Source organism: Podarcis liolepis, assembly GCF_965112155.1.
Source record: "Podarcis liolepis genome assembly, chromosome: 10".
Taxonomy (NCBI): Eukaryota; Metazoa; Chordata; class Lepidosauria; order Squamata; family Lacertidae; genus Podarcis; species Podarcis liolepis.
Window position 1 is genome coordinate 20484962 of NC_139562.1, and position 24973 is coordinate 20509934.

The window sequence follows — 24973 nt, forward strand, 5'->3', positions numbered from 1 at the left end:
AGGTTGAATATGAAGGCCTGAAGCACGAGATAAAACGATTTGAGGAAGAAACTGTATTGCTTAATAGCCAGCTAGAAGATGCCATCCGGTTAAAGGAGATTGCGGAGCATCAGCTAGAGGAAGCCCTGGAGACGTTAAAGAATGAGAGAGAGCAAAAGAACAATCTGAGGAAGGAACTCTCCCAGTATATCAATCTAAATGATAGCATGTATAATAACCATATTAATATCTCGGTAGATGGATTAAAGTTTGGAGAGGATGGGAATGAACCTAATAATGATGACAAAATGAATGGACACATTCATGGACCCCACATGAAAATGAATGGTGACTTTCGGACTCCCACAGTTAGGAAAGCAGAATCACTGCACCCAGTCTCAGATCTCTTCAGTGAGCTCAACATCTCTGAAATGCAAAAACTGAAACAGCAGCTCATGCAGGTAACATTTGACATGGACCATTAAAAAGGGAGTTTCATATAATGTACCAGATATTGGGCCCAACTACATTTTGCATCCACACGGTGGGAGGGTGCTTTGTAGTTCTGGTAACCGCATAGGAGAAAGAATTCCACCAGATGTGCTTTTTCCCATTATAGTGACAGAAAAAATGACAGATGCAGAATTTTATGTTCTGTGAAGCTTTGACAAGCCTATGCCTCCCTGTTTTATCTTGCCTTCCTTTTTATTCTCCTCTCCTGTGCCCTGTGCCTAAGTTTTCTTCAACTATATATACTATATATACCTCTGCATCTACAGTTTCCTCCTATGCTGCATCTACTGTTTCCTCCTAAAGGTAAAGGTAAAGGTACCCCTGCCCGTACGGGCCAGTCTTGACAGACTCTAGGGTTGTGCGCTCATCTCACTCTAGAGGCTGGGAGCCAGCGCTGTCCGCAGACACTTCCGGGTCACGTGGCCAGCGTGACGAAGCTGCTCCAGCGAACCGGCACCAGAGCAGCACACGGAACGCCGTTTACCTTCCCGCTAGAAAGTGGTACCTATTTATCTACTTGCACTTAATTGTGCTTTCGAACTGCTAGGTGAGCAGGAGCTGGGACCGAACGACGGGAGCTCACCCCGCCGCGGGGATTTGAACCGCCGACCATGCGATCCGCAAGTCCTAGGCGCTGAGGTTTTACCCTCACTGTTTCCTCCTATGTGCATACAATTCCTTACTTCCTTTAACTATCCTGATCCTCAGGCAGCCTCCCTGGATTCTTCTCCTGTGCAATTCTGTCCCTCCATTCCACCTCCTTATAGCCCAACATTGCAGATACATATATTTATAGAGTTAGGATAAAGTTTGCTTTTTTACATACAGTTTAAATTATTTTTCCATAGAAGCAGATGAGTTTCAAGTTATAAGTTTATGGGTGCTAGACACTCTTAAATTTCCAGTGTTACAACTGGGAAATAGCTAGACCAGCCAGACCAGTGTGTATTAGAGTTACTGGTATTTGTATTAGGACACACCTGTGTGTATTAAGCTGTGTGTTGGACACCTAATTTCTGTAATAGCTAATTAAGCTAGACTTAATTCCTCTGGAATTAGCTAATTAAGCAAGGCTAACTTCCTCAAGGGACGCGGGTGGCGCTATGGTCTAAACCACAGAGCCTAGGGCTTGCCGACCAGAAGGTCGGTGGTTCGAATCCCTGTGGCGGGGTTAGCTCCCTAGCAGTTCAAAAGCATGTCAAAGTGCAAGTAGATAAAATTGGTACCACTCCAGCGGGAAGGTAAATGGCGTTTCTGTGCGCTGCTCTGGTTTGCCAGAAGCGGCTTAGTCATGCTGGCCACATGACCCGGAAGCTGTCTGCGGACAAACGCCAGCTCCCTCATCCTATAGAGCGAGATGTGTGCCACAACCCCAGAGTCGTCCGCGACTGAACCTAATGGTCAGGGGTACCTTACCTTTACCTTTAACTTCCTCATAAGGTGATAGCCAACAGAGCATCCAAATAACTTTGAGATTGGGGGTGGCATGGAACAAGATAGATTACTATTTTATAGTAGATTGTTTGTCAGTACAAGGCCTATATAGCTTGTGTATGACAACAGTAATACAGATGTATTACCTATCAAGATTATTGCTTAGAGCCAGGAACACTGTTCCTAATTATCTCTCTTCCTAATTATATATTCACCTAACATTTCCATAAATTACTATCCTTTATGTGTCATGGGGTTTGAAATAATAATGGCCACCATCTACTAAACTAATTAGGTTTGGTTTTATTACATCTCATCAAACAAGTTGCACCACTCACACTTGATAGAGCTCATTTGCTGCTGTTCTTTTCTTTTTAAAAAATAATAATACACTGCTAGTCTAATGGCATTTCCCCCTCAAATTGCTATTAAAATATATCTAAAGTATTTGGAATGGTTTGCATATCTCAACTAAAATTATCCAGGTTTGGTGGAAAATAATGTTGCCTATGACTGGTGACACAAATATTGGCTTATTTGCATGCCCCATTAAACCATAATTGGAAACAAACTATGGTTTCACATGAACGAGCAGCATGCAAATGCACACTGCCCAGAAAGGGTCTCATGCTGCTCCCTTTCTGGTGGACAAAGCCAGCTGCAGGCCAACATGTTGTGTCATCCGAATCTGGGCTCAAGAAACTGGAAGCAGTTAATAAGGAGGATATAAACCACAAGCCTGGATTCAGACAACATAAGCCAGATTCTTGCTTATTTTGTCCATGGTGCAACTGCAGCAAGAGTGAGAGAGGAGCATTGTGGCAGCTTTTGAGTAGTGTGCGCCAGCAGTGCTGCTTGCTCACGTAGCTATAGTTTAATATGATGCCTTAACTGGGCCCATGAACACAGAACATGAGAAGGAATTGTTTATTTATTTTTGCTAGCACAATACCAATTGCTTTATAAATAACAGGAATGCGAAAAACCACCATCACCACCATAATAACCAGCAAAGGTACAGGTTAAGACATTGTTTCTCTGGCATTTTAAATGAAATTATTTTTTAGGTCTGATTGACAAGGAAGCTATATTTTAAGCACTGAAGCGAAGTCATCCATTTTGCTGTCTTAATTGACTTTGAAGTTGTGATGTATCTGGAAGGTGCTTTTCTTGTTTTTTAACTTGTGCTTTTTTGTTGTGCTATTATTTTAGTGTATTTTTTATTGTGAACTGACCTAGGATATATTTTTATGAAGGGCATCATACAAATGCCTTAAATAAATAAATTGCAACTTTCTTGCAAAATTTAAGATACTGTGTGATTTCTTAGGAGGAGGAACTTTCTGACCTCAGCAGTAGCTGAGGTGCCAGTTCCTAGGCTCAGTCTTTTTAAGATACCGATGGGTACTGAGCAGTTATTTTTGCACCCAGGTTCTTTTTTGAGACATTAATATTTTTCTCGCTGGGTTATTGCAGGTGGAGCGCGAGAAAGCTATTCTCCTGGCTAATCTTCAGGAGTCACAGACCCAGCTGGAACACACAAAGGGGGCGCTTACCGAGCAACATGAACGGGTCCACAGGCTCACTGAGCATGTCAACGCCATGAGGGGTTTACAAAGCAACAAAGAATTGAAGGAGCTAGATTTTGAGAAAGGCCGGGATTCTGGGGAAGAAACCCATGACTATGAAGTGGACATCAATGGCTTGGAGATTCTAGAGTGTAAATACAAAGTAGCTGTCACGGAGGTGATTGACCTCAAAGCTGAAATAAAGGCCTTGAAGGAGAAATACAATAAATGTGTTGAAAACTACACCGAAGAAAAGGCGAAGTATGAGAGCAGGATCCAGATATATGATGAGCAGGTGACAAACCTGGAAAAGTCAACTAAGGATAGCCACGAGAAAATGATGCAGATGGAAAAAGACTTGCAAAGAATTACAGGTGTTGCAAATGAGAACCACAATACACTCAACACAGCCCAGGATGAGCTGGTGACTTTCAGTGAGGAGCTGGCTCAGCTCTATCACCATGTGTGTTTGTGTAACAACGAAACTCCTAATAGGGTTATGCTAGATTATTACAGGCAAAGCAGAGTTACTAGAAGTGGGAGCCTCAAGGGACCTGATGATCCAAGGGGGCTTCTGTCCCCACGGCTGGCTAGGAGAGGGATGGCATCTCCAATAGAAGTGAGGACACCGACTGAGCAGATTTCAAGGGAGAGTGCAGAAGCCAACAAAGAGCAAAGTCCAACAAAGACACCCACAATTTCTCCAGTCATCACAGCCCCCCCTTCCTCCCCAGTTTCCGACACTAGTGACATTCGCAAAGAACCGATGAATATTTACAACCTGAATGCCATAATAAGGGACCAAATCAAGCACTTGCAGAAGGCTGTAGATCGGTCGCTGCAGCTGTCCCGGCAGCGTGCAGCAGCCCGTGAACTAGTACCTATGATTGATAAGGACAAGGAGGCCTTAATGGAAGAAATACTGAAATTGAAGTCCCTGCTGAGTACGAAACGAGAGCAGATAGCAACCCTAAGGGCTGTGTTGAAAGCCAACAAGCAGGTAAGCTGTTAACTGCCCATCTGCCATTAGAAAGGTTGTTGTTGTTGTTGTTTAGTCGTTTAGTTGTGTCTGACTCTTCGTGACCCCATGGACCAGAGCATGCCAGGCACTCCTGTCTTCCACTTCCTTTCGCAGTTGTTCAAACTCATGCTCTCTCACATAATTTATTTTATTTTAGGTACTCTTAACCCAAAATTACTTTAAAAGAACAGTTTAATTAATTTATTGCAACAGTGAACTTATTTCACTTAGTTTTTATTGAACTAATTTGAGCATTCTACATAATAATAAATGTGGCATACACTCAAGATTGCATTGAATCCCAGAGGCCTAGGGAACCAATCATATTTTGCTTTTACATGGGCTCAGCTCAGACCTTCTCAAAACTTCAAACAAGCTCCTTTTTCTCTGTCCCTCATCTTTCATGTAATCCCAATTCCTTTCCTCCTTGTCTTGTTCAAGCAAACAATAGTTTGACATTATATGCAAGTTTGGGATTGGAAGTTGCTTCAAACAAACTATAGTGAGGCTTGAATGTAATAGCAAACTATAAACGAGGAGACAAAGGAAGGAACTGGAGCTTATGAGTGGAGGAGGCTGCTTGAACCTGTGGCATACTCCTGTTCGGAGCATTAAATCTGAACCAACTCATAGTGTCCAAAAATTGATAACTAACGCACTTTACAAGAATGTGCATTATGGAATCATAGAAGTAGTTAATTATTCAGAGTTCGTAAAGACCTGAGTGGATACACAAACCTGTTAAAAAAGACTAGTGTGGATTTGACTTGAGCTACTTTTTTTGCTGCAGTAGAACATGGGTAGAGCAGTCCTATGGGAAGGGAGAAATCTAGGTAGATGTATTTTCCTTTGCCCAGGAGGCTTGAGCTGGGAGGACAGAAGGTGAGGGCAGTGAAACACAAATGTATAATACATATCAGGGGGGAAAAACAACCCGTTGAAAGTCTGTTTTGGCTGTTCCACCAGGCCTTTGGTCAGGGCGCAGCCTGACTCCCTCCTTTGGCAATCTTTACAATACTTTAGTTTATGGTTGCCATCAATTTTGATTTTAATTAATTCTTTGATGTTTTTATAATGTTGCACTATTTTAGTGTTGTTAGCCGCCCTGAGCCCGGCTTCGGCTGGGGAGGGCGGGATATAAATAAAATTTTTTATTATTATTATTATTAATCAGTTTCTTTCAGTTCCATCCATTTGTATATGAAATGCACATGAAGTAATGCATGTGAACGTTGTGGATATGTTTCTTCAGGAGTGTGGTATTATCAAACTTCCCCTGGATGCTAGATTAAATAGATGGGATTGAAAAAGACTGATTACACATATACCAACCTTTTGGTCTGCTGATAGTAAAATACTAAAATACGAGGTGCAAACCAGCTAATTACGCTACCATAAAGCAATAAAAACAAACAAACCATAAACCAGCTAGGAAGGAATGTTTCTTCTCATCTTTTAATTGTGCTAGCTAGCAATTAACTTAGCTTAAAAAAATTGTATAGACAGCCTACCCAGAAAGTTGAGGTAATTTTAATCTATTTTAGTATTTTAACTTTGGTACTGTATATTTTAAAATAGGGGTGTAATTCTTCTTGATTTTCTTGTTTTATCTTTTTTATAAACTGCTTTGACTTTTTTACAATCAAGTGGTATATACTTTTTATGAAATGAACAAACGTTAATAAGGGTGCGTGTAACAAGAAATTCCGATACATATCAAAATGTGCAAAATGCATAAAAAACACCACTTTTTGAACCAGTCAGGAGCTCTCTGCCCGAGTTGCTCCCACACCTTGCTTACGCGAAGATAGATAATGAAGATCATGTCTCAGCTCTGCACAACCTTGTTTTGGTAGTGTTGTTTATATGCTATAATGTCATGTGCTACCAGCCTCATGTTATTCTATATTCTGTACCTCTGAATTATTCTTGCTAGTGTTGCAAGGAGATCAGGAATACCTGTTACCCGTTCAAGATATGCTCAAGAATCAATAGACACAGTAATGGAGAAAAAGAAAGTAAAAATTTATTGCTGAGCAATAGAGACCCAGAGGAATGATTTCCAGAGCCTGGGCCCTGAGCCCTGGGGGCTTTGGGTTTATATACAGTGGTGCCTCGGGTTACATACGCTTCAGGTTACAGACTCTGCTAACCCAGAAATAGTACCTTGGGTTAAGAACTCTGCTTCAGGATGAGAACAGAAATCATGCTCCGGCGGCACGGTGGCGGCAGGAGGCCCCATTAGCTAAAGTGGTGCTTCAGGTTAAGAACAGTTTTAGGTTAAGAACAGACCTCCAGAACGAATTAATTACCGGTACTTAACCCGAGGTGCCACTGTACCTTATTCCAAACAGCATTAAACATTACATATTCATATATTTCAGCAAAATCAAACCAATGAACAGGGGCAAAGCCCTTCCTATGTCCATGTAAAGATTGCTTCTGCTTTTCCATGTAAGTTCATAAGAAATCACCAACAGCCTTTACCCTATTTTCAGCAAATAAAGCATAAAGAGGAAAAAGAAACCCATTTGGCAGTTGAAGCCAAAATCCCCCTTTTCTGTTATCAGGCAGATACATTACGTTATGTGGCAAACATCCAATTTCCTGTTTCTCAGGTCAGCATGTCCGTCTCATGCTTTTTTCCTGAGCCTGAGAAACAGTCTGAGGAATGTTCCTTATAGAAAGAATGCAGATGTAGCTAAATATCTATTTGCTTTCTGCAAGCACAGCAACAGGGCAGAGAGAGACTTTGGGTCTTAAGATTTTAGGCATGTTTAGCGTTAACAATTAAGCATTATTAGGATACACGTAGCACCTTAAAGACCAACTAAGTTAGTTCTTGGTATGAGCTTTCGTGTGCAAGCACACTTCTTCAGATACACACGAAGAAGTGTGTATCTGAAGAAGTGTGCATGCACACGAAAGCTCATACCAAGAACTAACTTAGTTGGTCTTTAAGGTGCTACTGGAAGGAATTTTTTTGTTTAGGATACACGGTTATGCATAAGGCATAAGGTTATACATAAGGTAAAACTCTTCCAAAAACACGATCAATCCTAAATACAGCTACAACAAACGCAAATGGTCTAATTGCCAAAACTTTAGTCATTGATCCAACTCTGTCACCCCCCCCCCCGTTTTTCCTGTAAAGGGATGTGGGTGACGCTGTGGTCTAAACCACTGAGCCCCTTGGGCTTTCCGATCAGAAGGTTGGTGGTTCAAATCCTTGTGATGGGTTGAGCTCCCATTGCTCTGTCCCAGCATCTGCCAACCTAGCAGTTCGGAAGCACGCCAGTGCAAGTAGATAAATAGGTACCACTGCAGCGGGAAGGTAAACGGCGTTTCCATACACTCTGGTTTCCATCATGGTGTTCTGTTTCTCCAGAAGCGGTTTAGTAATGCTGGTCACATGACCCAGAAAGCTGTCTGTGAACATACACCGGCTTTCTCAGCCTGAAGCAAGATGAGTGCCGCAACCCACAGTCGCCTTTGACCGGACTTAATTGTCCTAGGGTCATTTACCTTAACTTTTTACCTTTCCTATATGTAACAACACTAGACAGTGCAGTGCAGTCAGTATATTTACTGACAGGTAGTTCACTAAAAAAGTACAACAGAGTTTCTACCTCTGACTGCCTCTTGTTCTAGGCAGACAGCTTACAAATAGAAGGTGTGCCAGCAAATGTTCTCCCAGCAGAAATTCAACACAGTTGATTTTCCAGCCAGCCACACTACCAACACCTTGTTACAAATTCAGGGCTACTTATACTCTACTTTGTGCTGAATCATTGGCATCTGGCTCTGACTCATGCCTTACATGTTGTTAAAGTTTGTGGGTCGTAATTCCTTTGACCCACTGAGTCTGCTGCAATGGCCCTGCAATAAATTTGACTTATTGCCACTCCGTCAAACTCCAATGGCGCCCACACGCTTCCACTCCGCACACTGCCACTCTTCTCAGTTGCCGGATAATAGCAGAGTTCACTCGCAGCATAAAATGGCTTGTCTGTGTCGACGTGGTGTCTTCAATAGCTCAACACCAGTGCTTCTAATCTATAACTCGTTATTTAGAAGCATAACAAACAGAAAAGAAAAACCTACAGAATTTACTGCACGCTTGCAGCTTTCTGCCTCTAACAAAAACGAAACTACCTTGCTCACATTCTCAGACAGACTGCTCTCCAGAGAGAGCTCAGCCCCACAGAGCACAGATCAAAGGAAAATGCCCGGGTCATGTGGGCAGTGTACCCAGTTAATAAGAACACTTCTGGAGTGTTAACTCTTAACTATCCAGAACCACAACCCATGTTCCTTGATTCACACCTAACAAGCTGCAGGTACAAGAACAGTGACTTTTATCTGCAAGCATAACTTATTCCAACAGAATCGTTTAATTTTGCTGTTGCAAGCTGCCATGTTCAGTGACAGTTACAGGGACTGCATATACAGCAGGTTAAAATCTAGCTTTTCCAGGTGACAGGGCTGGAATTTTGTGCTAGGATTAAAGATGTTCAAAAGAGGCCTGGGTCCTTTATCTGTTGTGATAGCTGCCTTAGCTCCAGTTTTTAGAAGGCTGTGGGGGACGTGTTTTAGTTACTGAAGGCCCTCTTACCTTTTCTTTTACAACTGAGGCACTGGAACAATCACCCCGTGTATTTGCTACTACGGTGGCACATGGAATCAAGCAATGAGACATTAGTTGGACACCAATAAAGGATGCTGTAATAGTGTTATTTCTAGCATCAGCAGGTATTGGCTTGTAGTTGACATTGGAGGCCCCTTCCAACTCTACGATTCAAACTGTTTTGATAGCATTCTTCTAAAAAGTTGAGATTGGATGTAGGCACTAGTATTTCAGAGATTTGAAGGCAGTTTGAAAGAGTGTCATGTGTACACTCATCCCACTTGGCTTCCAGTAAATGGGGTTTGCAGATATTTGTATTGTTTCAAAACATTTGACTGGAGTTGACAGTGGGGCAAAAGAACATTATACAGTGGTACCTTGGGTTACAAACACTGCAGGTTACAGACCCTGCTAACCTGGGAGTAGTATATTGGGTTAAGAACTTTGCCCCAGGATGAGAACAGAAATCACGCAGGAGGCCCCATTAGCTAAAGTGGTACTTCAGGTTAAGAACAGTTTTAGGTTAAGAACAGACATCCAGAAAGAATTAAGTTCGTAACCAGAGGTACCACTGCACCATCGGGATGAAGTATCCCTCAGACTGCTTTCACCTTTTTTCAGCCAAAGAAAATGTTTGAAATGCAGTGTGTTCCAGTTGTATTGTATAAGCCAGACAGAAATAAATTTGCACTAATGACATGCTGTGTAAATGTGAGTATATTGTCTCAGCTGGTTAAATATTACAGTTGTTGAGCTAAACATAGCATCTTCGCTTCTGTTTCTTGTAGTTTCTGTTCCATCCGGCCTACCTTTACTGTCACAATCCATATGCTTCTCAATCTCATTTGCTGGAAACCACAGGAGGGGACAGTGCTGATGTCCTCAGGTCCTGCTTACTGGTTTCCCACAGGCATCTGGTTGGCCACTGTGAGAGCAGGATGCTGGACTGGGTGGGCCACGGGTCTGATTCAGCAGACTCTTCTTATTTTGTGTTCTTAAATATACATACATATATAATGGCTGTGTCTTTGCTTCAGACAGCTGAAGTGGCCCTGGCTAATCTGAAGAATAAGTATGAGAATGAGAAGGCCATGGTGACAGAAACCATGACTAAACTACGTAACGAGTTAAAGGCTTTGAAAGAAGATGCAGCAACCTTCTCATCCTTGAGAGCCATGTTCGCAACCAGGTACCGAAATACTTTTATAAATAAATAAATAAATAAATAAATAAATAAATAAAATTTCGTTATCATATATACCTTGACATAAAGCAATCTAAATAATAAAGAAAGATAGTACATTGGGATAATGCAAGTGATTTTAAAGAATATAGTGGAACCTTGTTTCCTGAACACCTCTGTTATTGTACATTTCGGCTCCCAAACGCCAAAAACCCGGAAGTACTGTACTTTTCTGCATATAAAACGAGCTCAGTTTACTTTATATTAATGTTTTAAAACTGGGGGCGTCTTATACACGGGTAGTGGGTATGGGTGATGGGTGTTTGGTTCCACCCCCCCCAAAAGCTCAACAACTCTGTGCAATCCTCCCCCCCAAAAGCCCAACAACTTATACACAAGGGCGTGTTATATGTAAATGCTTCCATTTTCGAACATTTTGCAGAACCCGAACATGCTCTTGCAACCAATGGGAAGCCGCGCCTCGGTTTTCAAACATTTTGGAAGCCGAACAAACTTCCAGAACAGATTTCTTTCAAGAACTGAAGTACCACTGTAGTCCATTTATTTCTTTTTCTCATTAAGAGTTCTCAAAGTTCATTCTTGCTTAGCAGGCAGATAGTTAATGCTTACTATCTTACAGTGCAGTGCAGCCCAGCTGACTTAAATAGGGCTTACTGGTACTTTCAGGTAAGTGTGGTTGGGATTGCAGCCCTAGTCAAACACCCCAACTTCACAAGTCCATTCCCCCGTCAGTCTTTACAGCAATCTCTATTATCAACTGTGATAAAATGCAGATCCCTGTTATGACGTCTTGTGCTTCCAGCGATCACACTCTTTCAGAAATATAGCCTTCTTTCCCAAGAGAAAATAAGACAAACACGTAGTTATTTATGTTATAAGGGCACAGGTTCATTTCAGTTGGGATATGAGGTTATCAGTTATTACAAGCTGAATATGGCCAAGATTCCTTTTATAATGTATTCGAATTACTTTTAAAGGAAACAACAACAAAAAAGGCACAAAATTCAAACTTATAATCTTAAAAAGGGGGAGAAACAGGCTTATGAAGCAGTAATATCAAGAGATTTGGGTATACTTAACAGTGTAGCACCCTGCTTGTGGTTAACGCTTAGCTGGAATGAAATATTCAACGCAGCAATAGAGAAATTAAAATAATAATTTATTTGTCAGACAAATAAATGAGAGAGACAGTGGTATATGGATACCAAAGCTCTGCCCACTCCAGCCCTGATGGCCAGCACTTATATTTCCTCAGCCCAGCCCCTTGCTCCTCCTTTGGCTGCCTCTGTCCAATCAGCCTGGTTGAAATTCCTATTGGCTGTTTGCTAGAACCAATCATAAAAGATACACCCATTTCCTATTGCCTTTTATGGGAGATAAAGAGCTATATTTCCTTCTATCCATAAATGGCAGACAAGTAGCCATATATCTTACATTTGCCTCGACAAGGCACCTTAATTACCAGATCATCTTTGCCCTATTGCCCTATTACCCCTTCACTCCAAAGCAGATGGCTCATGGTTTTAATTTTTATCTTAAACAGAGATCTTGGGTTCACCTTCTCACACACCATCAATGAAATAAGAATCTAACATAAGAATCTAACATTTCTTACTTTCTAAATCCTTGGCATAATTACATTAAGCCAATATATTTCATACATAGATAGATTTTTAGAAGAAAAGGAACTTAGTACAGTAAAAACAGTTTCCAATAGCAACCCCTTAAATTTACACCCTCCTTTCAAGCCAGCTGCTGTTCCTATTAGCTCTTGCCCTTTAACCTTATGAAAATATGGCTCAAGTCTAATGGGAGGCACCTAGTATTATTTTCTGTTGAACAATAAATCTCACTATTTACCAACTCTTAATTGTGTTTTTGCAGCTTGATTGTATTCTGTAATATGTATGGTCAGTATGACCTTTTGCTCCCAGCCTGTAATTTCCTTTTACAACCCTGAGGTACTGCTATAGATCAGGGAGGCCCTTGATCAAGAAGATAAAAAACTGCCAGAGTACTCAGCCAGCTGCTTTATATCTGGCATGAAACATACAAACATTTGCAAATATATTTTTTAAGCTCATTTTAAAATACAAGCCTTGATCAGATGCCTCAACAGTACTTTGAATTAAATTAAGAGGAAAAATTTATACTTTAGTATGGAGAGGTATTAGGCATATAAATAATAAAAGTTTTCAAATTCCCTAAATCTTTCCTATTTTTACTGCAGAATTTCTGATGAGCTTATACTTTAGTAAAATTTGGGAGTTACTTAATTTGATCATTCTTTCTTTCTGAGCTTCACTGGAGAGTTTCAATTCTTTTCAAATGTAGTCCATGTAGCAGTTAATATATAAAGCAGTGGTTCTTTTATATTAACAAATTTGCCATTAATAAAGCATTTAGACAGCTGGGAACAAAAAACAAATCAGTTATTGATAAGCATCAAAGTCCACTTAAGTGCAGAACATTGTGACTTTTTGAGTGCTTGGCTTGTACTGAAATAGAGTTCCTGTAAGCAAAGAAGCTCTGCTTTCAGTATAATTAAATATGGTTCCCTCCAGCTGATTACTAATACTATGACATAATGTCTTGGCTCTGTTAGGAATATTTCTACTTAAAACGTCCTGGGGTCATGTCCATTTTTAATTTACATTGCAATATAGATTACATTAATTTAATTTAATTTAATTTCCTTAAGCAAGTCCCGCCACACCTTCCACCTTTCCAGCAGATCAGATAAATGTTAGTAGCACCATATATAAGTTTCAGAGCAAGTAAGAGATGGGAAACTGAGGAAATAGTCTTCTTCAATGTCTTAGGCCTATCCACACTTGTGCTTGTTGCATGATTTCAAGTCACGGGACTGAGAGGGTTTTTCACTCAAATTGGTTTTGTTCAGTGGGTTTCTTGGAGCCTTTTGCTTGGCTGACCATTTTTGATTGCATATTGTTTTGTTTTTCTCTCTCATTGAATTGAGAATAATTCAGGGCAGGTCCATGTTAGAAATGTCTTATGGCCCATTGACTCAGGCAAATTTAGTACCTTTTTCTGTCATGGAAAAGCATTAAATTCGCCCAGGCTGCACATAAATATAGCCAGCAGGCAGCAACATCGGTTACTTTAGGCATAGTTTTTCCAGCTGCCATGATAACAGGTGATGGGTACTTTCTTTATACGTAGCTGGTTCTTGCTGACATTTCTCCATGAGGGACATTCACATAATCTGAAAGACATTTCTCTCTCCCTCTGTCTCTCTCCCCAGGTGTGATGAATACGTAACACAGTTGGATGAGATGCAGAGGCAATTGGCAGCTGCAGAGGATGAGAAGAAGACCTTAAACTCTTTGCTGCGGATGGCTATCCAGCAAAAGCTCGCCCTCACCCAGCGTCTGGAAGACTTAGAGTTTGATCACGAGCAGTCCCGGCGGAGCAAAGGCAAACTTGGAAAGAGCAAGATCGGCAGCCCTAAAGTAAGTGAGGAGGCATCAGCCACCGTGCCAACCATAGACACTTTCCTCCTGCATAGTCAGGGCCCACAGCAACCAAACATACTGGTCAGCAGTGGCACTCAGAGGAAAAGGTATGCATGCAGTCGTCTTTATAGTACAGTGCAGTGGCCTGACTTGAATTAAGGTCATTCACTGAATTGCAAATAATGAATATATTTTGGCTGGGGTCGTTGAGAGATGGGGCTGTGTGAAGAAGCGACTTTTCAAAATGTGAAGCCTGGCTAGTAATTCCATCTGCCCATAATATTTTTTTCTTCCTTTTGATATAGTCATAGATCATATTCTGTTAGCATTTCAGCATATTCTGTATGTTTTGAATGTATCTGCTTAATACATAGCAAAAATAAACCTCTTGATGGGGCGGGGTGAAGTGGAGGGGCATGTCTAAGAGGCATATCCACATCCAGAGGGAAATGATCCTCTGATAAACTAAGATGCTTATAAACTTTCCCTTTTCTCTTCATTATTGAAATGTGGGCAAGGAATGGGATTACCCTGATGTGCTTCTCAACACCTGTGTTAAAATGAATAAATGTTCAATAGCAGATGACTTTTATTCAAACCCAGAAACAAATGCTAGTGGTTTGCAGAGTTGCATATAGTTCTGTGGCAGTCCCACCAACAGGGGGAGGGAGGTCAAGGAGAAGATGGTGGACAAAAGATCCCCCCACTTTGTGGGAACAACTTCCACAAACAGTATCTAAACAAGATTCCCCCTGTTCAGAGACTTTTAGGGCAAACTTTCATTGTCTGTGTACTACATGTTCAGCATAAATGTTAAATACAGATATTATAAATGAAATGGAAAATATGCATGATGCCTAAATAATAATTAAAAACCTATATTGGGGGATGAGAATTGGATGTGGGGGCCTGCACAAGATGTAACCCACCAAGCCACACCACCGCCATGTATTATGGCCTCAAATTCGTGACAACACTGAAGAAGAGCCCCAAGCAAGCAGCAAAGAACAGATTTTATTGACCCTATGGTGGGCCATTGTACATGGCAGGTGATCTATACTCAGCTTGATGGGTCATGTTGAGCAGCTTGTATTTTCTCTTTCTAAATTTTATAAGCGAAGCTTCCCTTTGTAGGAAATACGTTTTCCTGTGGGGTGGCAGCAATGATAGGGGTGGTGACAACATGCTGGTTTGCTTTGTGGAGGGTGGTGGTGGGGAAAGGAATGTGCTAATGTCATTCAAGGAGCCATTGCTCAGTAATTAAAGTAAAAACTCTTTTGTTTTCGTATGTATTTTTCCTTGGATCTCCTGCAAGACTATTCTCACCTTCCCCTTGTGATCAGAGCCATCCCAGGACTTCAGGGACCCACCTACTGCCTTTATTAAGAACCCCCCCTGATCACACCTCCACAGAATCATTTCTTCTGAGGGGCCCCCCTTCCATGGCCTCCATGAATGAATTCTTCTATGGGCACCGTCTCAGCAAGGAAAAAAGGTTAACCGTGGCCATCCCAGGTAAACATTTTTTCCTTGGGTGCATGTAGTGCAAAATGATTAGCTGAGTATAGTGCGAATCCCCGCCAAACACTGCACATACAATTTTTAATTAGGGCACATTCTTCCGTCTTTTATAGATTTGCATCTTTAGACTGCCCCAGACTACTCCTACATGATAATCAGCGAAACTGTTCTGGAGTATGTGATTGGAAGATTTCATCCGAACTGCCCTCTGCTCATTTCAAGCAAAATTCTCAATGGGTCACATTTCCCTCTGGCCCAGGTCAGATAGTCAATCAAGGCTTCAGAAGAAGTGCTTTATGAAGCCAGGAAGGCAATACTGTGTAAAATACTCTTCCCTTGCCCCCTCCCCATTGTGCACTGACTTGGGCGCAAAGATCCTGGCTTGTATTAAGCCAGAGCTCCTCTTATACCTGAGCCAGGAAATTCTGGTATGTTAACTAACTAACCATTCCTGTTTGTTAAGCCAGAATTCCCATGGTTGGATGTAGCAGGGAACTCAGACTTACTATAAGGCAGGAGAAGAGAAGCAAGGGGAGCAGTGCTGGGACCCAGTGGTTATTCACAGCTTCATAATGCATAGATTATGAAGCCTTGAATGATTGCCTGAACTGGGTCATGTTACTGTAGTCAAGATGATAATTTCAAGTGGAGTTCTGTTAGTGCCTTGGTTGAGCTTGATCCAGTGTTTCATTTGAAGCCATTTGATGAAATAATAAACTGGTGAAATGAAACAGCTATGATGACTTGGTTGAACAGTATATAATAATGTATCTCTCAACAGATAAATGCATATATTCAGAGCTAACATATTGCCTTTTCTTACCATGTGCCAGTTGTGTTTACCCTGCAAGGTACTGATAGCATAATTCAAAGAAACCTTCCAAGTGCAGGGGAACTTTTGAATGGTGTGAAATTTTAGGAAAAGTTAGAAGAAAGATAAAACCTTATTGAGTTTTGACACAATGTGCACAACCTAACAGAGGTAATTTCAGTGGTTTAACTGCTTAACTATGTTGGGTTGAGGCCAGGACTTGAACATTTACCCTGGATTTACCACTAGTGTTCCTTTCATGCCCTTGTATCTTGCTTACCGACAGTTTGGCCAACTGGAAACAACATGGAAACATTAAGCCATTAACATTACAGCGCTGTGTAATGAGAGACACTTACAGGTTAAAAGCTCTCGGTGGTCTCCAACAAAGTAGTTCTGTTAGTGCAAGGATTTCTTCTTGCAATATGGAACTTCCCTTCTTTCTTTTCTCCCCATATGCCTCTTGCCCCCTCTCCAGATCTGCTCAGGAGGTCTCGGGGAACTCCCAGAGCAGAATGGGGCATGCAGGGAAAGGAGAGGAGAGGGATAAGTTCCATTGCACAGCCAAAAGTTCTTGCAGTAGCAGAAATACATAGCTGGATAGTGCCCTTCATCTGCAACCTTGTGCTACTGTTGTAGATGGAACAGCTTGTTTATATATACTGTAGGAAATTTTTCACAAAGAAAGTATTTGAAATAGTATCCTGTGGAATTGAAGTCTGTTTCCTGGAGAACCATAATGATTACTTAGAATCATTATGTAAAAGTTGAGGGGGAAAATACATAAAGCAGTGCCATGCCTCCTCTTAGTAAAAGGGGAGTATCTTTGTTTTTCAGTCTGAAACCAGCTATAGTGGGGAGAAGCCCTTTGACCTGTTGATATACATTCTGGGGTGCAAAACTCTTCTTATAATGTGGCTTCTGATCACCCTTGTCTGCTTCTGCAAAATCATCTCTAAGCTCAGAAGCATGGAAGAATAGATAGCCTCCAAAGCTTCAGAGAGGCTTTATTTTTAGAGGAGTACAGTAGTTTCCACTGTAACAAAATCACAGACTTAAATAAAGCAAATGTATTTGTCAGAAATTTCAAAAACATTTTAGGTCAGCTCCCTGACCCAGTGCTTGTGATTTATGTGGTAATAATGTGTAAAGGACAGCAAGATGTTTGTAAATCTTGAAGCAGTTTTTTTCTATAAGCCAAACCAAATTTTCACCAGAAAGATTTAGGAAGCATATGATTAACTATAAAAGCAAAGCATATTGATAACCAGTGTAGGTAAAGTGTGGCTGAGGACAGTGGCATTCACCCAAGACCTGCCCCTAACACCCTCGCTCCCCCCTCTAGTCTAAATGGAGCTTCTACTCAGTTTTAGTTAAATGCAAGTAGAACCCTCTGTGTGGCTGGGGACTCTGATGAAGCAGGGACCTGAACTGCACAGAGTTATTCTGTTTGCGTTCAAACATACACAGATAAAAGTCCCATGTAGGTGGGAGACCAAGCAGTGGGGATGGGGTGATGTGCATATGGATACTGGGGGTGGGGCTTTTGTGCACACCCAGCCCCTGTTCCCATGTTGCCTGAACACACCTTCAAATAGCATACAATAGATTGAGCAGAGACCTCCTTTTTAGAGTGCAGCTCACCATCTAAATTCTGCTAGAAAACTAGTTGTTGGTTCTGGTTGCCTAGGGCAGTGTTATATATGGCAAATTATGTCAGATTGATTAGTTCAGCTATACACTGGATTTAGGCATGTCGCAAAAATGGCAGGCCAGGATATCACCATAATGAATTGTGAGAGGCAATCAGAATAAAGTCATTTCCATTCTTGCCTTCATGTCTCCCCTGTACCCTGCTTATTACTTATAACCGCCTCTTTTCTACCTCTCAAAAGTTCTGGCACCAGTGGAACGTTGCAAAAGGCAGGACATCCCTCATGAGGAGCACTTGAGAGGAATTTTCATGGATTTTGCATCTAGGCCCAGTACATGTTACCAAATACAAGGTGGGGGTACTTTTGGTCATTATGCATAGTTCCTCCACCACTGATAATTACGCTGTTGGAATGTGCTAAAGTTGATCCAAATCTGACATGCTTTTGGTGGAAATGATCTGTTGTATTTTTAATTCTTTTAAATGGAAGAGTTCTTTTAAATGAAAAAGTTCCTCTTTCCAGCCCCATTGCCCTTCCAATAATACAAACTTGCACTCTGCCTTTTGACTTAGATACTTCATTATCATCTATTATAAGAAATGCTTATCTTTTTTATTTGTCTTTTAACTGCAATTCCAAAAAAGCCCTACTTAGAGTAGGCTCATTTACATTAATGGTCATGACTAACTTAGATCTATTAATTTCAATGGGTCTACTGTGAGGAAAAATTACTTGAATACAACCCATTGCAAAAACAGAAATATAAATTTTCCAATAAAACCAGTAGACACTTAACTAAAAATAAAGGCAACATACCCAGACCTTTTGTTATCACCAAACAAAAATAGGTTTGCTTCTAAAATGTAGGCTCAGGCTCAGACAGGCTTCTGGGGGACTCTTGCCAGAGCTCCCACTGAAAATACCTTCTTAAGCTCTTTATGTTGTGAATTAGAAATATACAAGGTAACTTCCGATACCGGCAGATTTTTCTTGCTCTTTTCCTAGTTACACGTAAGAGCAGTCAAGAGGGGATAGAAAAGTGAATGAAAGCAGCAGGAGTGACATCCTTGTTCCTTCATGCCGTAAAAGGTGCTTGTAAGCAACAGCAGTTCTCTCATTGTATAGAGTGCAGAGCAGTATGAGACTGAGAGGTGTGCAGTCACATGTGCTTCTAGTATCTGTTGGAGCCAACAGTCAGTCAGAGAGTTTTAAACATGTGAAGTGCAATTCAGAAAGCTTTTCTTATTGAGATTATTAATATTGTGCACGTGGAAGCCGCTGGATGAACAAAAACTGACTCTTGTATTGAAATAAAAATTCTCCAGTCTAAAAATATGGTTCAAAAGCTTTACACACAGGACTTAATTTCAAAATAACTTTAAACAATAAAAATTACATTCAGTTAGTTCTGTATTTCTTATACTGGTCCCAGCATAAGGCATAATAGATTACAAATAACTTGTATTCTGTGCTAAAATCAAAGCTCTGTCTCTTCTCCAATGCAGCCTCAGGCTGTTTGCTGGAGAGAAAACACACCTGTTTTCTTCAGTTACAGATAGGTAGCCGTGTTGGTCTGCCATAGTCAAAGTAAAAAAGTTCCTTCCAGTAGCACCTTAAAGACCAACTAAGTTAGTTCTTGGTATGAGCTTTCGTGTGCATGCACACTTCTTCAGATAGGCTTTCGTGTGCATGCACACTTCTTCAGATAGACACTTCTTATCTGAAGAAGTGTGCATGCACACGAAAGCTCATACCAAGAACTAACTTAGTTGGTCTTTAAGGTGCTACTGGAAGGAACTTTTTTTACTGTTTTCTTCAGTAGCTTAAACAAAAAGACACCGCACCCAACATGGATGCCTACCAGATTAGCATATGCATAGATCTGAAATACTATCTCTTTCATGTGACTGTGAGCTAAACACCTTGTGACTGAGCCACAAATATAGTCCCATGATATAGCTCCATTACAGCTCCTAACCTGGTAGGCCGTTCTTCAACTTGGAAATTTCCTGCCATGTTTCACAGTATACAGTACATGCGGCTGCTGCTACTACTAATTTTATTAGTTATACCTCACTGAGTGGCTTGCCCCAGCCACTCTGGGCGGCTTCCAACTTAGCTATAAAAAATAAATTAACACGCTATAGAGATATCAGTTCATGGGATGTGTCTCTGTACAGTGCCAGTCACATGTATTAGGGCCAAACTACATGTTATGTTCTTTCAGGTCAGCTCCTGCCCCCTGGTGAAAAAAAAATTGTAATCCAATCTTCTCCCATCCCAGCTGCCATTTGACCCTAAAGGTGCTGTATGCTGACCTGTGCAGCGCAATCCTATAATATGTACTTAGAAGGACTTCCTACTGTGTTCTGTGAGGCTTACCCAGCCAGCTGCTTTTCCCATTAGCTCTTCCCAAAATTTATTGCCCTTTAACTCTCTCAGTATATAAATGCTATAAATCAGGGGGGCCCTTGTTCAGGAAAGCAGGAAGATAAACAATTGCCAAAGTACTTAGCCAGCTGGTTTCTGCCTGGCATGAAACATACAAACATTTGCAAATATATCTTTAAGCTCATTTTAAAATACAGGCCTTGATCAGATGCCTCAAAAGGTCTTTTAAAAAAATTGAAAGTCCTTTTTAAACTATGTGCAGTTTCTTAAATAAAAATGCTGCATCTTTTAGCTCTGGTGCATCAGATACAGTTGGGGGAACCCATCTGATGCATATTCTTTATAATATATTCTTAGGCAGCAGGTGCTGACTTGCTTGGTGCTACGTTTTAAAATACCATTTAACATTTTAAAAGAACATTTAAAATGTTTTGGTACTGCATGGAATTAGATTTTTGTTTTATTTCAAGTGTTAGAGGTGCAGTGGCAATCCTATATGCTTGCTATGCCAGGGAAGAGGATATGCTGCTGCTGCATTGGTGGAACAGCTGCCATATCCTAAGCATGCTAACTCTGGGAGGGGAGGGGAAAACACACAAAATACAAAAATGGTACAAAAATGACAGACATATCCCCAGGGCTCCTAGAAACATGACCGGTGTCAACCAGGAAGAGGTGGGCCAGCAACAATGGCAATATGTTTTCCATGCATGAAGGGAACAAAGCCATGTTGCCATGGCCCCAACATGGAAGAAGCACAGAGAATAAGGTAGTGTCCACAGATACAGCCAGAGAAATTCTGTGCTGTGGTCCTCAAAGCAGACAGAAACACACCCGGGAGTTCACTGGTTTAATTCCACACAAAGAGCAAATCATTAACTTCACCCCATCCTCATCCCTAGTGGAGGAAAGAAATAAAACTACCAGACTCCAGATCCTTGAAATGAAATGTGTTGTAGGTGTGACACATATTGAAATAAATTATTTCTCAGGAGCAGGATTTGCTATAGCATTTCATGAACTTGGTAATAATTGCTGCCAGAATAGAGTAAAAAGTGTAAGGCTTGGACTAAATTTAATTTCAAGCCCTTGGTTTCCTCTTTGTTTTGTTTTGCCTTTGCCTGCCAGTGGTGCTTACTTGTTTTTGTGCTTGGTATTCTGCAAAGTTGGAACAAGCATGCTCTAATTCAAATCCACACAGATTCTCTCCCCCCCCCCCCCCGTTCCTGGTGGTCATCATTTAGTGAAAATGTGATGGCCAGTACAATTGCGTAGACACACCAACAAAGGTTCACCTGCTTCCTGGGGCAGTAGCTCAATACCCCAATGAAAATACATTTTACAGACAGCTTACACACACCACATTGGTGGGAAGGTCCAGGATAGCATAGGGGGAGGCAGGTGGGCAAGTGGGCAACGAGCATTCAGCTCACGAGCATCAAGCATTTTGCTAAGGAAATGTTCTGCCTAAGCTAGGAACCGCACAGGAGCATGCTTCCTTTCCCTTCCACCAATGGGTTTCAGGGGAGTGAAGCATAGGATGTGAAGCCAAATGTACACATTGCTGCATAAGAGCAGGTGGTTACAGCACACTTACCTTTGGCACACAGAAATACATATGTCCTGATCCATTGTGAGGCCCGTGCTCAAGAGAGGGCAACTGCCCAAGCAAGATGGAGTTCCATAAGCTTGGGTTTTGGAATAGACAGGAAACTCCAGTGCTAACAGACCCACATATGTATCTGGGGGGGGGGGTTTCCATCAGTGTACTTTTCCATGGCAGAGGCACATTGTGTGTTCTATTAGCATAGTGGGGTTTTGCTAAATCATAAAGCTTCTTAGCCAGAGGGTGTTGAGTACCAGATTGCACCCTTGAAGCTTCATCGGAAAATACCATAGTCCTGGTTGTTTTGAACTTTGGGGAATTGTGTAATATTGTCTGCTGCATTCTTCGGCCTCCCTGTGTTTTCACTGAACCTGATTACATCTCTTCTTTCAGTTGAAAAATCAACTTTAGAGGGATCAGATTTAAATCATGTGATATTTTAAAAGCTTTAAAAAAATACTTAAGAGGACATTTGAAAATAAAATGTTATTTGAAAGTACTCCAGATCTGAGAGCTTACTTGATATAAGCTAATATCCTTCTCTATGGATGTTTATGCTGGAGTTCAGTTGTCACTGGAAGAGATGTTCCAAAGAAGATGACACTAAATAAGCGTTGATCGTTCCTAGCACACTGTGAAGTGCTGTGTTTGTACTTAACAAATATTTCATATTTATCTGCTGGGACTGACTTAGTAATACTTGTGTGTGGGATGCCCCAAATGTTCTAAAGGCATCATGGGGAAAGAAGGTGAAAACCTATTGTTCCTTCCTTTCATTTAACAATAAATTTGGGAAGTGTTCCAAAACAAGATGGCTTTAGTGAGTAGGTTTCTTCTTCTCTCCATCCTTACACCCAGTGATGGTAATCTGGGGGGCAATTGTATGCTTTAAAGATCTGTTTCATCTGTGACATTTTTTGTATGTGGAAAACAGCTCCATTTTAGAACCTTTCTAGCCACATAGTTACTTGAGAGTTTGACAGTTTGTGCTGATGTTTTCAAAACCAGAGGCTGCACAGCTAGGGCTTCTGCTAGTCAGAGATAAACCTTTTTTTCTATCAGGACAGGTCTTCGGTTTCTTAGCCTTATGTTCTTAAAAAGTATCCCCATCCCTACTTATTTATGAGTTATTTATGAGTTTCATTTCCAAAGAAATAAATAAAAAGCACATAATTCCTGTGCATAATTCCAAATTACTCATTTTTTTAAAGTGAGGAGGATACAACAAACAAAGCATGGAAGTAATTTTATGTTCCCACCTAATATCACAATCCACCTGATAGTTAACTTGCACAAACCCCACTGGAATGAATGAAACCTGTACAAAAACACAGCATTTCTTCCAATAGAGCTCATGCAGGAGAAGTTCCCAGTGGGATTATGTTCTTGTTTAGTCATCTAAAATCAAGGGCTTTATTCACAGCACACGCAGAATTCTGTGCTGCTGCTTTCCTCTCTGGTCCAACTTAGCCCCCCTGAGAACCCCAAGCATATCTAGGGCTCAAAAACCATACAGCACAACTGCTGTGCTACAATAGTTGGTAGAATACTGGATGGAATTCAGTGTTGCGCTCTTATGAACATTCCATCTGCACAAGCATTGCAGCTTGCCAGGTGGAATGATTGCACGTCTCCTTCCCCTGCATGTTGCTCTGGGGTTCTCCTGAATTCCCCCCCCCCAGCCTGTTTCAGGGGGTAGGAGAACAGAGGTGTAGGAGGGTAAAGCCCCATTAATAATAAAAATAATAATTTTATTATTTATACACCACCCATCTGACTGAGTTTCCCCAGCAACTCTGGGTTGCTTACAGCTGAAGGCCTTGCACCAAAATTACACGGTGGGGTGCGTTAGGTGAATTCCACCCCATATTTCTTATTGCAGCTGATCTAGCTGTTATCAATTCAGATTGGAATCTGTTCCAGTTCAGGGGAGGGGGGAGAGATTCAGACTGTTATTGTATATAGCTCAGGTTTAGTTCCTGAGATTATTTAAATGATTATTCTTAGAATGTTGTTTTGAATGCATTTCCATTGTTTATCAATAATCTATGCAAAAATGAAAGGGTTAAATCCTATACTTTAAATTTATGGGCAAGTGTTGACCACTGTTTCAGCTCAGCGCAGTCACTTCTTCCCTGAAATACCGTAGTGGGGCTGATCTGGAGCAGCTATATATTTTGGCACCTGCTGCTGATGTCAGATGTGGAGGCCAAGGACTCAGAGACCAACCTGAAGACTGGCGAAGAGATGAGGAACAGCAGACTGGTGTGAACGGGGAGACAGATTCATCAAGAAGCAGCCAGTTGAAAAGGCCACAATCCAGAGAGGGAACAGGGGAAGAGAGGCTGTCCGGACAGGATAGAGCTAAATACACATCACGAAGGAGAGAGAGTTGCACCGAAAAGGGAGAGACTGCAGAAGCTTTGGAAAGAGCCAGGCAAGGTCAGAGAGGACAGCTCCAGGAAGGAGGTAGGGTCAAAGGAACTGGGAGAAAAAAAGACTGAGGGAGGGGAGAGATGTGAGCCTACTGAAAAGGGGAGAGGGCATACTAGAGGAAGAGAAAAGCCCAGGGGGGAGTATAAAGTCAATGGCCAGTGAGAAAAATATACAGGCCTCCCAAGAATCTATGATTAGAAGCCAGCTGAAATTGACATAGGACTTGCACCATATGGAGGGTCACGTTCCTCAACCCTTAAACAAGGTTTAGTACCATAGTCAAAGGGAGCAGCAGGCTTTGGGCGCAGCTGGGTTGGTGGAGCATCAGAAAAGAGGCATCACATAGGAGCATGCAAAGCTCAGGCTCACAGCAGCGAGATCTTGTCACTTACACTAAATCATAGTTCAGTGCAGGAATGGGGAACCTTTATCAGCCTCAGGTCCACGCTCACTTTTGGGCAACGTTGCAGGGGACAAGTACCTGTATCTGATGGGCCAGATACAAAAGTGGGAGGAGAAATGCATGCAAATTTACTTTTATGCAGTAGGGTAGTTTCTACCCAAACACTTATCTGTCTTCCATTTATGCAAGAAAGAGACATTATTGGAGGCAGAAACACTTGGTTTGAAGCAGAGGCAGTAGAGGTGTGTGGCTTAGGAGGGGGAACAGGCTGCAGAGAATCCTAGGGCCAAAGAGATAAACTTGGTGGACCACATTCACATAGAGTTCT

The 24973-nt window shown here is 41.4% G+C and overlaps 1 protein-coding gene across 21 annotated transcripts in view; it reads left to right on the top strand.

The window, feature by feature from the left end:
• Positions 1-24973, top strand: part of BICD1 (BICD cargo adaptor 1) — a 129288-nt gene that overhangs the window by 80209 nt on the left and 24106 nt on the right. For 4 of the 21 annotated variants that reach the window (XM_083461938.1, XM_083461934.1, XM_083461940.1 and 1 more), the window contains exons 5-9: positions 3-440; positions 3403-4494; positions 10180-10331; positions 13612-13819; positions 23921-24275. In XM_083461938.1, the coding sequence (XP_083318064.1) occupies positions 3-440; positions 3403-4494; positions 10180-10331; positions 13612-13819; positions 23921-24275 (2245 nt within the window). Of the gene's footprint in view, positions 1-2; positions 441-3402; positions 4495-10179; positions 10332-13611; positions 13930-15137; positions 15338-18049; positions 18161-23902; positions 24276-24973 lie in introns of those variants that run through there. The other 17 variants (XM_083461932.1, XM_083461933.1, XM_083461935.1 and 14 more) reach the window with 13 other exon arrangements.